A 17,335-nucleotide genomic window follows, 5' to 3' on the forward strand; every position below is an offset into this window, starting at 1 on the left:
GGGTCTCTGCCCCCTTTCACATCAAGGCATTCAACTAAGTGGTCAGCCTCCACTGTGCTTGTGTCTCTAGCCCGTTGCACTCGTGCTTCTGCCCCGTTCGTCCACACTTAGCAGACAGTCTGCACGCGGCCCTTCTGCAGCCCGTGTGTCTCCAGCGGCTCTGCTTCGCTGCGGCCCTTGGCAGCACCTGCAGCCCCTCCAGCCATGTCCACGTTCGGCCCCTGGGGAGCTGGCCCTCCAGTGTTCTTCCCATCTTTGCTGTTGCTGCTGTGCTCCTCGGATAGAAACACCTCAGAGAGCTCTGTGTCTACAATCCTGTCCCTGTGCAACACTGTCCTTGATAAACAGACATTGTGCGCTTTCTTGCTCAGAATTACCTTGGAGGACTTTTTTCTCCAGAAGAGCAGCTCTGAGCTCTAGAGTCAGGAAAGCCAGAGCAGTGTCAATGCACGGTAAATCCATCATGCTCTGCCAGGCCCAGAAATGCCGAGAAAAGGATAAATAGGAAATGCGCATGGGATCAGTCAGTAGAGGTTGGGATTAGGCTTCCACTTTGGTTGTGCCGAGGGCTTGCCTTCCCTCCACACCTGTTCTGATGCTCTGGGACGGGGCACACCGTGGCAGGTCTCCAGAGATTTTGGGTTTCCTTACAGTGTGTTTCCTCACTACCTGACTGCCCATTCTCAGATGGGGGATGCCTCATAGAGCCCAGCAGGGGCTTTGGGGCCTTTGTTGTGTTTTTTTTCTTTCTTTCACTGTTCGACTTCCTTTTGAATGGGGTTGATGCTTTCTAATGTGGGGGCCAAGAGGGAAGTGTATCCAGTCCACTTGATGGCAGATGCACTGTGAGTGATTTCTCACCAGCTCCCGGAGCACCGAGCTTGCTCTTTCTGCCGTTGGGTAAATTTAAACTTGGAGTCCGCTGCTCTGAGTGATTTCTCAGGTTGCTGCTAGGCGGTCAGTTTTAGCTGATTGAGGAGACAGCAGTAGTTGGTACTGGAGAGGTACTTGGGAGGGAGAATGAGGCAGGCGGAGAAGAAGAGGGGGCTTCGGGTATGAACGGTAGGACAGGGCAAGAGAGAGGAGGGGGTTAGAGAATGGGAGAAGAAGGGAGAAGAAGGGCACGAATGGGAGAGCCCGAGGAACGTGGTGGAAACATGCAGTTGTACCCACACTGACCTAAAATAGCTCCACCCCCTTGCCTGGGCCCTGTGGCCCAGGCCAGGCTGCGTCGGTGGCTTCTACGACCTCCCCGCTCCTCACCCCTTACACTGGGGCCTGCTGCACAGACAGTTTGTCCTGAAAATTGATGGCGTGCAGGTGCAGGTGCCTGAGCGCTGTAAGGTATGGGGGGCGATGGGGGTGGCAGGTTTTAACTTTGGGAATTACACTTCTCTAATTGTCTCTACTAGCCCTCTCTGGACTAGACAGATTTTGGAGAGAATTGCCACAGAGTTTAACCAGTTACAGTTTCATGCTGTTCAGAGCAAAGGCATGCCTCTTCTGGGCAAAGTAAGACCAGTAAGTGTTGGTTTCGATTTTCAATTTGCTGTTTGCGAATTTCCTGGATGATTTTGGTTTGACCTAGCATTGCCCCTGATAATTGCTACTCTACAGGATTTTGAAGCTATCTTTGAATTTTTTTTTTTTCAGTGTCTCCTGCTTGGGACCCTGCTTCCATTATGTCACACTAGATAGATTTTGTGTAAAGACACAAGCGTAGTCTCCAAACTATGCAAGTAAAATTAATTCTGAATTTCATGTAACTTGACACATCATATGATGTAGTCAGAGTTCATTTATCCAAAGCCCTTGACTGGGTTTAAATGCACGTTTGTCTGATTTACTCCATAGCTTAAGAGGCAAATAAATTTTTGTCGTTCAGTAATTGTCTAAACTTCACTTTGATGAAGCCGACTTACTTTCAAAGAAATCATAGGGAGGGGACACCTCAGTGGCTCAGTCAGTTAAGCCACTGCCTCTGGCTTAGGTCATGATCCCAGGGTCCTGGGATCGAGTCCCACCTTGGGCTCCTTGCTTGGCAGGAAGCCTGCTTCTCTTTCTGCCTGTGCCTCCTTGTGTGCTTGTGCTCTCTCTCGACAAATAAATAAATAAAAACCTTTAAAAAAAAAAAAGAAAGAAAGCAATCATGGGGAGAAGAGATTCATTGTTATTCTCTAGGAAATGGTGGGATTTTTTTTTAAAGATTTTATTTATTTATTTGACATAGAGAAATCACAAGTAGATGGAGAGGCAGGCAGAGAGAGAGAGAGGGAAGCAGGCTCTCCGCTGAGCAGAGAGCCCGACGCGGGACTCAATCTCAGGACTCTGAGATCATGACCTGAGCTGAAGGCAGCGGCCCAACCCACTGAGCCACCCAGGCACCCGGAAATGTTGGGATTTTAATCTTACATATATTCTGGTAGAATTAGAGGCTTGCTTTATATATATAACACATATGTATATAAATTATACACATATATTTGAGCTTTTAGAAACTGTGGTGCCTGGACCTTCTTTCCTGGTCTCTCTGTTCTTGCAGCGTATAGCCCACATTACGGCCAAGCTGCAGCAGTCCCTGGGAGGCCTGCTGCTAGAAGGGCTTCAGACTTCCAATGTGGACACCATACGGCACTGCCTCCAAACTTACGCTACAATTGATAAGACACGGGATGCAGAGGCGTTAGTTGGTCAAGTACTGGTGAAACTGTACATGGATGAGGTTTGTGCCCCCATGCACCTCATTCCACAAACACAGAGCATCTAATCTGGCTTCTTTTCTTGACTGGGTGCGAGAGAGCTCAGGGCTCTTCCTTGAAGATGCTCTTAGTTCCTGCTCTTCTGGTTGTAAGAAAAGGTTGGTCCCGCTTGGTGCCCATCAGCATGGCAGGAATCAGGCATGCGCTCTGGTCTCTTTCAGTGATGCCATAACTCAGGGATCATCTTAATTTAGTAGGGGTGAGGGACTTGCCTAGGAAGAAGGTACGGATCAGAACATTTTCAGGTCAATTTCCATTTCCATAAGTTATACGTTAATGAAGTTGCCGAAAAGCGTGACCCCACCAAGGCACCCGTGCCCACTGGAGGAGCTGGAAGACAGCTCTGTGCGCAGGGAAAGTCTGTGAGGGGAGGCGTCTTCGCAGAATTGATGTGGCCTAAGTCTTGAAGACCATGGGGAGTTTGCCAGGCTAGGAAAGTGGGAGGGAGGGAATATTCAAAGATAAAGGGCTTTTAAGGGCGAGTTAGCGGGGTAGTACCTTAAGTCCGGAACTTGGTTACCCAGTGTTCTTGACGTATAAGGATACAGTTAAATACAGGGAGTCAGTGTATCCTGCCTCTGAGTGGCCGGAGTATGGGCTGCACCATGTGAGGCCGCCAGCAATCAGCAGCTTCCAACTTAGAGAGCGTCGGTTTCATCTAGTTCAGGGTGACAGAAGTCATGAAGCCTGTCTCAGCGTTTGAGGGCTTTCTTCCAGTCACCTGCCAGTGCGAGTGTTCTTTCTGTCCGGTAAGTATAAAGCTACCCACCATGACTTCAGGATGAAAGGCTTCCAGTTTTAAAACGAGACAGTATCCCAGTGATAGAAGTGAAATTGAAGGATTAATTTCAGTAATCTTCTCAGCTTCATTAAGACTACTAAAAGTAAATGATCTGTCAGTTCTTTGTATGTATCCTATTATAGTTCATAGCTCTCTCTGTGGGGGTGAAAAAGATCACATTATTCTTTGTCACTAAATGAAAATATTTTAGTTATTTAATTTATGCCCTTTTCATTGAACTGAATCTAATATGCTAAATGAGGGAAGTACTTTACGTTTCCGTGTCATTAAATGAACTGTGGCCACGTTTGTATTTTAAGTTTGTATGCTTGTCATTCACCTCCTGCAACTCAGCCTCACCAAAAAAATATAAAATACTAAAGCAAAATAAGATGTGTTTTCTTCCATCACTTTCCATCTCAGCCCTTTCCCTGTTCTGGAGACGGTAGAGGATAAGGCCAGGGTGAAGATGGTACAGAGCTGTTGTCTGCAGATACAGTATTTCGCTTTTAAGCTCAGAAGGGAAGCAGATGAGTGTGTGTGATGTTTTAGCTTCAGGCCAGTCTCTGTCCCTCAGCCTCTGTGTCCCCCAGGGTTGGAGCAGTATTCCCAAATCCCGGGACCTAGATTTTCATGCCGTTGTTACTTACCTCCTGTTTAGAAAGCATACTGAGTGGGGAGGAGGAAGGACGAAGTGCATTTGTAAGGTTTACTCGATTCTTTTCTCTGTAGTGTATAGTTCATACTTCTCTTTTAGGTGCTTTAAAAACAAACAAAAACACAAACAAACAAATAAATAAATAAAAATAAAACGCTCTTCCTTCTGCTAGGTGATTGTAGAGCAGATCGTTGAGTCTCATCCGGACGGCCTGAAGATCATGTATGCTAATAAGCTCCTGGAGTTCGTTCCTCACCACTGCCGCCTTCTTCGAGAGGTCACAGGAGGAGCCATCTCAAGGTGACGTAAACTGCTGTGTATGCACCTGAGCTCAGTTTAGTGACCACCTGTCACCTCCTCATGTGCCGCTGATCCCTGGCTGTCCTGTCTGACCCGGGAACGTGGGAACGTGTGCTCTTCCCTATTTGTTACCAGTGCTGTGTGGCAGGTGTCGCTTGCCTGGGTTTACAGGGAAGGGAATGAAGAGTGGGGACGAATCTCAACGGTGACATTTGTGTGACTCCAGAGCCTCTGCTTTTCTCTTGTCTATACTTTCTCCTTAACCAGGTTCAAAATCAAAATTGGTTTCCTTCCATTATTGTGATGTCATCATCGGTCTAGAAATACCAATTCATTTTAATCCACTGAGCCACCCAGGCGCCCCACCAATTCATTTTAATTCAACACGTTTTATACTGATGGCAATTAAAGTCATGTTCGGTTTTCCCTCCCTCTCTTATTTCATTTCCATGGCTTTCCAGTTCTGTTTCATGAATATCCCATTACCTTCCACCATCTCCGTCATCCCAGTCCAGACCTTTGTCGCCGTTTGTTCGAGGGTAGCGGGCTCTCCCCACCTGGTCTCCCAGCTCCACCTGTCCCTCTTCATTGCAGCCCTCAGCTGTCCCACCTGCCCAGAGCTCTGCAGCCTTCCTGAGTCACTCGTGGCTTCTCATCACCCACAGAAGAGCATCCAGTCTTCCTGGCGCAACCTGTGACCATTGTTGCTTGAGTCCTAGTGGTTCTCCTCTGTAGAACTTTCTACTGTGGTACTTTCCCCCATACCACTATGGTTCCTGGCCAGACAGGAGCGCTTGACCTTCCCTAACACACCTGGTACAGAAGATCCCTGACTTCACCTTGGTTCAGTTTATGGTTTTTTGACCTTTTATAATAGTGCAGAAGTGATATGCATTTAGTTTGGATCTTTTCCCAGGCTGGCGATCTACAGTAGGGTCCTCTTTTGTAATGCTGGGCAGGGGCAGCGAGCACAGCCCCCAGGCAAACCACGTGATCACGAGGGTCAGCAACCAACACAATTGAACCGTCCTGTTCTGGCTTTCAGTGCAGTGTTCAGTAAGTTACATGAGATACCAGACACTTTATTGTGAAATAGGCTTTGTGTTAGAGGATTTTGCCCAACTGTGCAATACTGTAAGTGTTCTCAAGACATTTAAGTTTGGTGGGGCTAAGCTCTGATGTTCAGTCGCTTAGGTGTTTTCCATGCATTTTCAACTAAAGAGATTTCCAGCTGAACAATGGGTTTATTAGAAGCCGAGGCCGTCATAAGCCGAGGAACATCTGTCTATACTGTGCGCCTCTGTGTTTTCCTTCATTGCTTCCTGTCTCATATCCCTTTGTCTTTCTGTTGATCTGTCACTCCACATGAAGCTCCAGTCAAATACAACTTCTTTTTTTTTTTTTAGGTTATTTATTTATTTACTTATTAGAGAAAGCATAAGCAGAGGGGGAGGCAAAGAGTGAAGCAGGCTCCCCACTGAGCAGGGAGCCCGATGTGGGACTCGATCCCAGGACCCTGAGATCATGACCTGAGCCACCCAAGCGCCCCCAGGCTATGGTTATTTCAAGAGAAGGTCCTATTTGTGAATTCTTCATCTAGTGAAGATGAATTAAAATCAGAAAGTCAACTCTGCCACATTTAAAAACCCAGGAACAGAAAAAAATTCCGCGAGCAGGTATAACCCTATCCACAATAAATCACTTTCAATCCAGTCCTGAAAACTAATACAGAGTAGGAAGAAAGCATTACAGAAAAATTTTGTTTTCATTAATCAAGCTGGAAAATAACAGGCCTTACACGAATGCCCTTTAGGAAGACAGTTCTTATAGTTTTATGTTGATGGAAACTAACATTACATTCGAAATGCATGTTAAAACCATGACTGTAGATTAACTACCACTTTCAGTCGTCAGAAGATGAAAAATGGTCAAGAGTCACCCAAACTGAATCCTGGTTCCTCCTGGAAAATGTGTTCCTAAATATTTTCCCCCTGAACTACTGTGCTCTTTCTTTATCTTGCACAGCAGACACTGCGATGCACAAACACATCCAGAAGGCCTTTGAGGGCTGACAGCCTGCTGGAACAATGAGGAATTCACCCGGGTTTCTGCCTTTCTGCCGGGCCCAGAAAGTTCTGGGTAACCCAGGTGACGTGTCATGAGAATACAAGTGTACCTCACACCATACGTATCATCTCCTCAGGGTAGACACCAAAATCCATGTTCGTATATGAAAATCTGAGATGCGTACAGAAATCAAGAGTGATTCTGTCATCTTGAAAGAAAAACACACTGTTGCGCTGCCAAATGCCTCGTTTCTCCTCGAGTGACTGCAGGAAGTAGGGATTGCAGTCAGAAGTCTCAGAAAGAAAAATTAGAGTAAGGGCAACACCTGAAGTTTATTCCTGAAAATACTTGGAGAACGACTGTGACCAATAAACCAGGGCTTAGTTCATGAGAGTATGTCAATGAGCTTATACCATCCCATGTCCTGGTCAAACCCTCATGTCTGGGAGATGGAGGGACGTCTTCATCTTCCAGAGCTACTATTAGGGAAAAAGGTGGAGACAATACGGACTGAGTCCCTCCTTCAGCAGGAGAGCCAAAAACACCTTGCCCCTCCATAATCCCAAATGAAAATAAACATCTCGGGGCGCCTGGGTGGGTTAAGCTTCTGCCTTTGGCTGGGAGCGAGCCCCACGTCGGGCTCTTTGCTCAGCGGGGAGCCGACTTCCCTCCTTTTCTCTCTGCCTGCCTCTCTGCCTACTTGTGATCTCTGTCTGTCAAATAAATAAAATAAATAAAATCTTTAAAAAAGAAAAGAAAAGAAACATCTCATTTTACTAGTGTGCAGCAGTGACTATGCAGGAGAAATTATTATTGTATTATTATTAGATGATATATTATTATTATTATGATTATTATTATTCTATATTGTTAACCTTTTGAATTCGGACACCTAAAATTTTTAATAAAATATGAAGGCCTTTTTTTTAAAGATTTTATTTATTTGAAATAAATATGTGAAGAGCTGGAACCTGTAAATTGCTGGTGGGCTTGGAAAATGGCGCAGCCACATTAGAAATGGTTTAGTAGCTCCTCAAAATGCAGAACACAGAGTTGCCATATGACACACCAATATCACTCCTGTGTATAGAGCCAAGAAAAAAACTATGCCCACACCAAAACTTGTGCATGAAGGTTTAGGGTTTATTCGTAATAGCAAAAAGGTGAGAACAACCCAGATGTTCATCAACTGATGAACAGATAAATAAAATGTGATCCATCCAGCCAGTGGAATATTATTCAGCCTTGAAAAGGAATAGAATTTTGATATGTGCCACGACACAGAGGAGCCTTGAAAACATTCTGCTGATTGAGAGAAGTCAGTCACAGAAGACCACATATTGCATAATTTGATTTAAATGGAATTTCCAGAATAGCTAAATCTACAGAGACCGAAAGTAGATTAGCGGTTGCCTAAGACTGGTGGTGATGGCTAAAGTTTTCTTTTGAGGATGATGAAAATGTGTAGGTAGTTCAGTATATTATAGTTAACTATAGTGAAAGCCATTAAATTGTCCACATTAGATGGTGAGTGGTATGGCCTGTGAATTATATCTCAGTTAAGCTGTCATCAAAAAATGCAAAGAACTTCTATATTTATGAAGTAGAAAAAGAAAACTTGATTAAAAACATCAAAAATGGGGAAAATAAAAACAAACAAAATAAGATGGAAGGAATAAAATCATGACTGTTTATCATTAATTTAAATGTGTACAGACTGACGTTTTCTATTAAAGCGCCTATCAGGGGGTTACAGATCCATGCTGTTCAAGAAACATACTTAAAATGCAAAAGGTTGGGAGAAGGGGGTGGGATTATGGACATTGGGGAGGGTATGTGCTTGGGTGAGTGCTGTGAAGTGTGTAAACCTGGTGATTCACAGACCTGTACCCCTGGGGATAAAAATATATGTTTATAAAAAATAAAAAATTAATAAAAAAAAATAAAATGCAAAAGGGATTGAGAATGTATCAAGTGAGGAGATACCATGCAAAAGAGAAAGCCAGAATGGCAAAATTCATCGCAGACAAGTTGGGTCTAAAGTTATAGGTACTAAGATGAAGAGGGACATTTTTAAAGGCAGAGTTTGGAAAGAAGATGTAAAAGGTATAAGCAGGTATACATCTAACATCATAATACCTAAAGACTCTAAAAATGCAATAACAAGGTAAAATTTTAGCTTTTCAAATGGGAGTATCTACTAGAAGGAGGGAAAAACAAGGACACACAGAAAATAGACATCCTGGGGCGCCTGGGTGGCTCCGTGGGTTAAAGCCTCTGCCTTCGGCTCAGGTCATGATCCCAGGGTCCTAGGATCGAGCCCCACATTGGGCTCTCTGCTCCGCGGGGAGCCTGCTTCCTCCTCTCGCTCACTCTCTGCCTGCCTCTCTGCCTACTTGTGATCTCTGTCTGTCAAATAAATAAATAAAATCTTTAAAAAAAAAAGAAAATAGACATCCTTATTTCCCTCGGAAAACATTTCTTTCTTACACCTAAGGAAAGCCATATTTGTAAAGATTAATTGCATACTAGGCAACAAAGGAAACCTTTACAAGCCTTCCAAATTAAAGATTTAAAGAACAGTTCTTTGATCACAATCCAGTAGAATCAGAATTAGATAACCTGGTAACAAAAAATTGAAACTACATACAAGTTAAGAAATACAGTCTTCAGTCAAAGAAGAAATCATAAGACGACTGAAGAAAATCTTGAAAGCAATGGAAAGGAGACTATTTCATACCAAAACTTACAGAAGACACCAGAAGTTATACTCTAAGGAGACTTTAGTGTCAAATGTCTTCAATTTCAAACATTTTTTTGAATAAAAGAAACTACTCATTTAAACCCATCAGAAAAGGGCAGCTCAATCAAAAGAAAGGAAGTAGTTATAATAAAGATAAATTTTTAAACTAATAAAAAATATGAGGGGCAAATAAACTCAAAATTGTTTCTATGAAAGACTAATGAAATAATAATAAAAAAAAACTTCACATGCCCTATGAAGGATAAGAGAGGGGGAAGATGGGGTGCGGGAGGAGGTGGGGAGAGAGGGAAGGGGGATGGGGAAAGGGGGGTTTCAGGGAGGAGGGGACAGAGAGAGGGAGAGAGTTGCAAAACAGATAAGGGTTGGGAACAGAGATATAAAAGCAAATGCATAATATAAAAGAATCACTAAACTGCAAGGCACTTTATACTAATCAATTTGATAACCTAGAAGAAACGATGATTTCCTAGGCAAACAAAATCATCCAAATGATTCAAGAATGGAAAATTCAGAAGATGAGTTCCAAGATCAGACAGGTTTGCAGCTGGATAACTGTCATTCTACTGTTAAATGGCAACAGGCAATTAAACAATAATAAGCCAATTCACTTGATGAAGCTGAGCACAATTTTAATACCCAAACCTGAGAGGGAGGAACGGGGAAGCTATTAACAAATCTGGCTTAGGACAGATTAGTTAACAGAAACTGAACTAATGTTAGCAAATAACAGAAGTCAGGCATCTATCAAAGGACTATATCCTGAGACCAACTTGGATTCATTCCAGGAAAATAAAGGGAGCTCAAGACCAGAAAATCAATAAGATTTACCTCATCACTAAATTAACTGTGAAAAAACTCTTAAGACCATAGCAATAAATGCATTTGATAAAAAAAAAAATCACCTGATAAAAGGTGAGCAGCCATTCTTTATAAAAATGAAGATAAAAACAGAAGGACGTTATGCAGGAGGGATTATTAACCGGGAAGCACTAGATCAAGAGGTAGATAAAATGAGCCCATATTTGTCAAACAGTGATAGAGCCCCATGCGTGTGTGGATAGAGGCGAATGAGCTCATGGATGAGCACCAGGCTGTCAACAGGTATTATAGGGACAAAGGCAGCGGTGAGGAGAGGAGAGTCTTAACAACAGGGAAGAAGGTAAAAGGAGGATTGCAGTTAAAAATTGTGCATGATACATACACATGCAAATAAGACCGGATATTTTCCCGTATATAGTTTTTTAAAACCCTGCACACATTACTGGAACTACCAACTCTTGCTTTCAGCTCCGCAGCCCTCGCGTGCTTTCCCAGTACCAGGATGCAGGGGTAGATCCTCCGTTGGTGACATCCTATGTCATTGTACTCCTAAAGGTACAGGTGAAACAGCGCAGGGGCTGGAGGTCGGAACTCAGGCACCCCACTCTGAAGCGGCGGGCACTTGGAGCTGTTAAGAAGCAGGGATCTGAGCAGTTCTCTGGTTTCCCCTGGAGCCATCTGCATCCATTATATTTCCCACAGCTCTCCCCGAGTGTTGGTGCTGGCTCCCCCCGAGTGTTCCCTTAACTCCTAGCACACCCTTCTTATGAGAGCACCTAGTACTCCCCGTCACAGTGCTCTATCTGTCACATGCATCCATTGATTGACTTTGTGCTGGTTGAGGGCTGGAGCCCCCTCCTGTTAACTTCTCAAGTCCGTTTCTAATGCAGCAGCACCTGGCACTTAAGCACCCTGTCAGTACCTGCCAAATGAATGAAATGTACTCAAAACATAGTATAAAGTCTGCGTTTTGAAACTCCTTTTTGGAGCCGTTTGCTATCATTTTCCCAGGAAATTTAAAAAACTTCCAGCCTTGCTGCCAATAACCTGAAGGGGTAAAGGAATGCCAGCGTGCCCCATGGGACATGTCACTCTGGATGGTCCTTCGGCAGCAGGGACTTTGATAGCACTCTTCCAAACCCAGCAGGATGGTGGAATGGGTACATGGCTGAAGTGCCTCCCGGGTCTGACCCTGTGTGACGCCACCCGGTGCCTGCAGCTGCACTCTAGAAGGTGTTGCTTTAGCAGCAGAGCCAGAGGGCACCAAGCGTGTGTCTGTCTCCAAAGTCCTGGGCACCACATCACAATGCCTTCCTGAGAAGCAGAATCAAGGACAGTTGCTGATCTTCATTCCTTCCCACCAAAGGTATCTCATACACCATCTTTGGAAGTTGGAGCCAGGGGGTGCCTGGGTGGCTTAGTCGGTTAAGTGTCTGCCTTCAGCTCAGGTCATGATCCCAGGGTCCTGGGATCGAGTCCCACACCTTTGCCTCCCTGCTCAGCGGGGAGCCTGCTTCTCCTTCTCCCTCTGCCATTCCCCCCACTTGTGCTTTCTGGCTCTCTGTGTGTCAAATAAGTGAATAAAATCTTTTTTAAAAGTTTGGGCCATAGTCTTTAGCCATTCTACTTTCCCTGGGGTAATTTGCCACCTCCCTGAATTTACCTGCATCTTTCCCAAAATCTACTTATCTTCCATCCTTCTTGACAATAATGAGTCTATAAATTTTCAATAGACAGTGTGAACTTACACTTGCTAATATTTGCATAACATGCACCTCTTTCGATCTCAAAGAAAAGCTTCGCACCGCAATGGTCTCTAATCTCCAATTAGGTTCTGTTCCGGGATCCCACTGGAGTTCTACGCGCCTGTCCCCTAAGATCCCATAAATTGTGGTCCAGTTTCCCAGCCAGCCAAGGAAAGCACATGGGAAATCTTGCTGAAGTATGAGTAAGAGCCAACGAAAGGGAACATATTTATCTGCCTCGAATGCTGGGACCTGAGGAAAGCAAGTTTCATTACAGACAAATCAGGAAGGAGGTGAAGATTGCTTTTTATGTCACTCTGGAGTGGAGGTCTGCCATTGATCATTAAGGCCATTTCCTGCAATGCACTCACCAAAGTGATACTCGCTTCGGAGTAGACAAAACTTAGGAAATGGCCAAGGGGAGCTCTGCTTACACTTTACACTCTCAGCATTTATTTGTATTAATTTCTTTATAGGGCAGTATAGAGACATGAGACCACATTGAAAAAGCAAAGCTTGTCATCCTGTGGCCTTGGGTCAAGAATAGAGATAGTGCTGCTCATGTCAGTTTCAACCTCCAGTGGCCAAGGGTTTGATCTGATGCTCGTTTCAAGTTTTCACCATAGCCTTTCTCAAGCTCAATGGCCAATAATCCCACAGGGGGAGATTTTAGGGCCCTCTCAAATTTCTGTTTTGTCATCTCTCCCCAGCCTGCTTCCTCTGCAAAAGTCACCACTTTGCCTGTGCATCTACCACCTCTTAGAGCCTTTGGAATCAGCCACGAATTGCAGTGCTGATTCCTTCCATGACCACATATTGTTTACAGGAAAACTCTTGTTCGTTATGCCTTGCCAGTCAGAGTGACAGTTTCATCCGCAACCTGGGCCAGGTTCGGGAATGTTCTACACATAAATGTGAGCAAATGTCTTCTGTATTGAGAGACATGTACATTATGTAAATGGACTCTATTGAAAAACCAATACATAGGGTACAGTTATGTCCTGACCCAGCTGGAAGGAGGCACTTCATTTCCATCTTTCAGAAAATTGGTGTAACACATTGATTTTCAAAACAAAGAAAGCAGTTTTGTGTCCTCTACCAAAAGACTGTCATAGTAAGCAATAAATTGCCTCTTTGGAGTGAACAAATTAATAATATATTTTCTAAATTTCAAAATAACAAAGACAGAACGATGTCTGTAATGCTAAGTGCATCCCCTTAGTTGCAGGGCATTGTGTCATGGATCACCTGAGCAATGACACATGGCGGCCGGTAGTCTGATTTGTACATCAATTCACCGGGCAACCTGTTAAAAGAAAGTCTTGCACATGACAAGTTTTCAATAAGACACTGACAAGATGGCCAGGAAGCCCCCTTAGCTGGCTTTTTCAGGTGTCCAGACATCTAGTCAACCTACCTCACCAACTCATCACCATGCTTACTGGAGTAAACCCAATCTCTTCCTTCCCCCCTGGAGATGGGAGAAGAGCCACTCACACGTTTGTATGGAATTCTCATTCCCCCTTGCTCTGTCCCCACATGGCGCTGTCTGTGTAATAAATAAACAAATCTTTATGTCACCCGGAAGTTCCTTGGTCAAATTACACAACTCGGACAATTTTGGGTCACTACAGCCTTTTGTTTTTCTCTCCACCTTAAGCCTTCTGGGTGACCAACAGCTATCTAAAACTCATGTTGCTGCCATAGGCTGTTGTTCTGCTTCATCTTCCCAGTAAAGTTCAGTATTTTTCCCTAAAGTTTGGTTTATCAGTATCTCCAGCGTCTATCTCCAGCTAGGGTCACGATCCCAGGTCCTGGGATCAAGTCCCACTCTGGACTTCCTGCTCTGCGGGAAGCCTGCTTCTGCCTCTGCCTCCCATCTCTTATGAATAAATAAAGATAATCTTTTAAAAAATTTAAAAAAACCATTTCTATCTTCCCACTTTTAAAGATTAATTCTAGGAATTATTGCTATAAATCCAGTGTCCTATCTCTTTCTTAAAAAGTCTTCTCCAGGGCACCTGGGTGTCTCAGTTGATTAAATGTCTGACTCAAGATTTTGGCTCAAGTCATGATCTCAGGGTCATGGGATTGAGCCCTTAGTGAGGCCTCTGTGCTCAATGGGGAGTCTGCTTCTCTCCTTTTCCCTTTGCCCCACCCCCCTACTCACATGTGCACACACGTGTTGTCTCTCTCTCTCTCTCAATAAATAAATAAACAAATCTTTAAAAAGTCTTCTCCAAAGGGAGTTTGAGAAATAGTCCAGTAAGGGGCTGGAAGAAAATATTATAAGTTTTATTCATATTTCATGTCATCCATTTAACTGTTTAGCTTTTGCATGTCATTTATAATGTGCATAATAATTTAGTAGAGTAGTAGAGTTTATAATTTATCAAAAATTTGCTTAAATTGGTGGTATGTCCACAAATATTTTTTGTATGTATGTATATATGTATTTATGTATTTATTTATTTTTGTGAAAGAGAGGTGCACAGTAATAAAAGGAGATCACTGCTCCAGGGACCCAGATATTTCCCCAAGTCCTGTTTCCTTCCATTCCCTCTGGACTTCATTAGACCCCCTTAACACCAATCTTGTCCCTAAAACACGCCCTCTGCAGCACCAAGTTCAAATGCTTAACTCGGGCCATCACTGCAGGCTGTACCGGGATGACCTTAGGGAAAAGGGTGGTGGGTCTCACGGGTTAGCTGTGTCACCTCCATGAACAGTCCTTTGTTCTGAACAGCTAGTGCAGTCCACGTTTGCAATCACAGGCTCTGGCACTAGAGTGGGCGTAGAGCCCAGCTGGCCCCTCAGTAGCAATATGGCTTTGGGAAAGTTGTGTCATTTCTGGCCCAGACTTAAGGCTCATCCATAACGTGGAGGAGAAGACAGTGTGACCCTCAGTGGGCTGTTGAAAGGATCATGAGATGGTTCGACTCAGGTGCTCCGAGGTACCCAGCACACAGTAGGCCCACAGTAGAACAAAAAGTTGTTCTGTTGATCTTATAGTTACTATTACTCATACTAACAAAACTGATCATTTGAGATGATTTTCAAGCGAAGTGTCTTCGCCTGGATTTCTAAGATTAACCTACTTCAAAATGAATTCTGCTCTACTGTGAAAAACGAGCTAACCAGCAGGTTTCTTCTGCGTCTTTTCTGAACTTTTTAGGATCCTCTCTAGAGAAAGGTTCTAAAGGAAGGCAAAGTGCAGAAATACTCTTGCTTCAAAGGATGTGTAGGAAATGATTAATTTTGCCAAAAAACCGTGCCTTGAACATAAAAGATGTTTGACAAAGCTCACTGTAGACAGTGTATCCCTCCAGGATTCATAAGTTGAAAACTCAATGTCCAAAGGGACATAACTAGGAGATGGGGTCCTTGGGAGATGTTTAGGTCATGAGGGTGGAGTCCTCATGGGCGAGATTAGTGTCTCCATAAGAGAGACCCCACAGAGACCCCTCGCCTCCTCCACCTTGGAGGTTATAGGGAGAAGATGGTCATCTGTGACCCAGAAAGTGGGCACTTGAACAGACACGGAATCTTCCAGGGTCTTGATCGTAGACTTCCCAGCTTCCAGAACTGAGAGAAATAAGTATGTCTTTTTTTTTTTTAAAGAACTTTCTTTTTTTTTAATATTTTATTTATTTATCAGAGAGAGTGGGGGGGAGAGAGCGAGCATAGGCAGACAGAATGGCAGGCAGAGGCAGAGGGAGAAGCAGGCTCCCTGCTGAGCAAGGAGCCCGATGTGGGACTCGATCCCAGGACGCTGGGATCATGACCTGAGCCGAAGCAGCTGCTTAACCAACTGAGCCACCCAGGCGTCCCTAAGTATGTCTTTAAAACACCTAGTTTATGGTGCTCTTGTTACATCAGCCCAAACTAAGATAAAGCTTGCCTCTTATACTGAAAAATAACACAAATGTTAACAACAATTAAAAAAAGGAACAATGTGGCCAATGACATGTAATGAACATCATCTCTCCTCTGCAGAGCAAAGAGCTTAATTAGTTTCGGGCAACTCAGTAGAGTATGATTAAACCAAAGAGCAGCAAGATGTCTAAATGCTCAAGTCCTCTGCCTCCTACTTTTATGTCAAAACAAAAGAAAAGCCCTAGGCTGGTTTTGGTTGCCACCACGCACAAAACAGCCAAATTCCAAATTAGAAAGCTCTGGGGTTTAATTGTGGGTGTATGGAATTACATAGAAGCTCTCTTTGATCATTCCAAAGGATGTTTCCCTCAAAGGTTACAAATACATCTCAGCCTACCAACCATCTCAGGCCTACCACAAAAATTATATATATATATACACTTTTAGCATTTTAAAATGTGTCTAAATTTCAGTTTCGGATCCAGTTTTGACTATTGTTATGGGCTTAGTTGGATGCCCCCAGATTCCTACATTGATGTCCTAACACCCAGCATCTCAGAATGTGGCAGTATTCAGAGACAGGATTTTTAAAGAGGTGATAAAGGGAAAACGAGCTCACTGGGAGTGGGCATCAAGCCAACAGGACTGGTGTGCTTACAGGAAGAAGAGATTAGGACACAGACAGTACAGACTGAAGGACAATCGTTTGAAGACAGAGTGGAGAACACAGCTATCTGCAAGCCAAGGAGAGACGTTTGAAGAATCGAACCCTACTGCCACCTTGATCTTGGACTTCCCGCGCCCAGAACCATGAGAAAATAAATTGTATGTTGCCTAAGTCACCCGGCTATTGATATTTTGTTTACAACAGCCCATGACTCAGAAATTTGAGGACCTCCCCCCCAGATTTTATCCTGAAGTTCTGTTTCAGCTTCAGGGGCTTGTGTAATACTACTGTATCAAGGAGGGAGGCTCCTGCCATTCCCTGCACTGGGTCATTGAGACACTGCACAGCTGTCCCCAGGGCTGGCTACATAATTTACAAGCCCCATGCAAAATGAAGATATAGGGCCCTTTGGGCAAAAACAGGGAGGAAGTGTTTGTTAAAGGTACTAAAATAGAAAGCTCATTTCCTCCATTGTCTGTCTTCTGAAGGGGCATGGCTGCTGTTTTCTATTTGCATTTAATGTCATTCCAAGCAAATAAAAATTTTAAAATGTGATTATGGGCATGATTTTTGCCATTCATCTTCGCAGGGTGCAATGTCAGTGTTAAATAATTCACGCAGGGATTCCACAGCTGGGGCACACCCACGTGCCCTCTTCTTATCAGAACCGTGGAAATCCTGAACAAGACCAGCTCTGCCATCTTTACCTCACCTGGGGACTCACACATGTTCCACCGACCCTGCCTCCCCCGGCTTCCTGATGAGTAAGGAACTTGACAGGATCAGGAGCCGGGGGCTGCCTTTCTTTCCCTTCCCTCCTAAGTCACCACTTCCAAGGCTTGGCTAACACAGGGAGTTGACATGAGTGAGAAAGGACAAGACAGGGTTCTGGGCTGCTC

At 44.1% G+C, this 17,335-nt stretch overlaps 1 protein-coding gene across 3 annotated transcripts in view; it reads left to right on the forward strand.

Moving 5' to 3' along the window:
* The window catches only part of LOC131820358 (conserved oligomeric Golgi complex subunit 2-like), a 263,130-nt gene extending 246,523 nt beyond the window's left edge, over positions 1-16,607 (forward strand). Inside the window, exons 5-6 of one of the 3 annotated variants that reach the window (XR_009349600.1) lie at positions 4,371-4,498; positions 16,430-16,607. Coding sequence is in view for 1 of the 3 variants with exons in the window: in XM_059155919.1 (XP_059011902.1) it covers positions 16,430-16,528 (99 nt within the window). In the remaining 2 variants the exon portion in view is untranslated. Of the gene's footprint in view, positions 1-4,370; positions 4,499-5,092; positions 6,505-16,429 lie in introns of those variants that run through there. The other 2 variants (XR_009349602.1, XM_059155919.1) reach the window with 2 other exon arrangements.
* Positions 16,608-17,335: the final 728 nt, after the last annotated feature.

The sequence above is a fragment of the Mustela lutreola genome, chromosome 18, assembly GCF_030435805.1.
Source record: "Mustela lutreola isolate mMusLut2 chromosome 18, mMusLut2.pri, whole genome shotgun sequence".
In the NCBI taxonomy this organism is placed as follows: Eukaryota; Metazoa; Chordata; class Mammalia; order Carnivora; family Mustelidae; genus Mustela; species Mustela lutreola.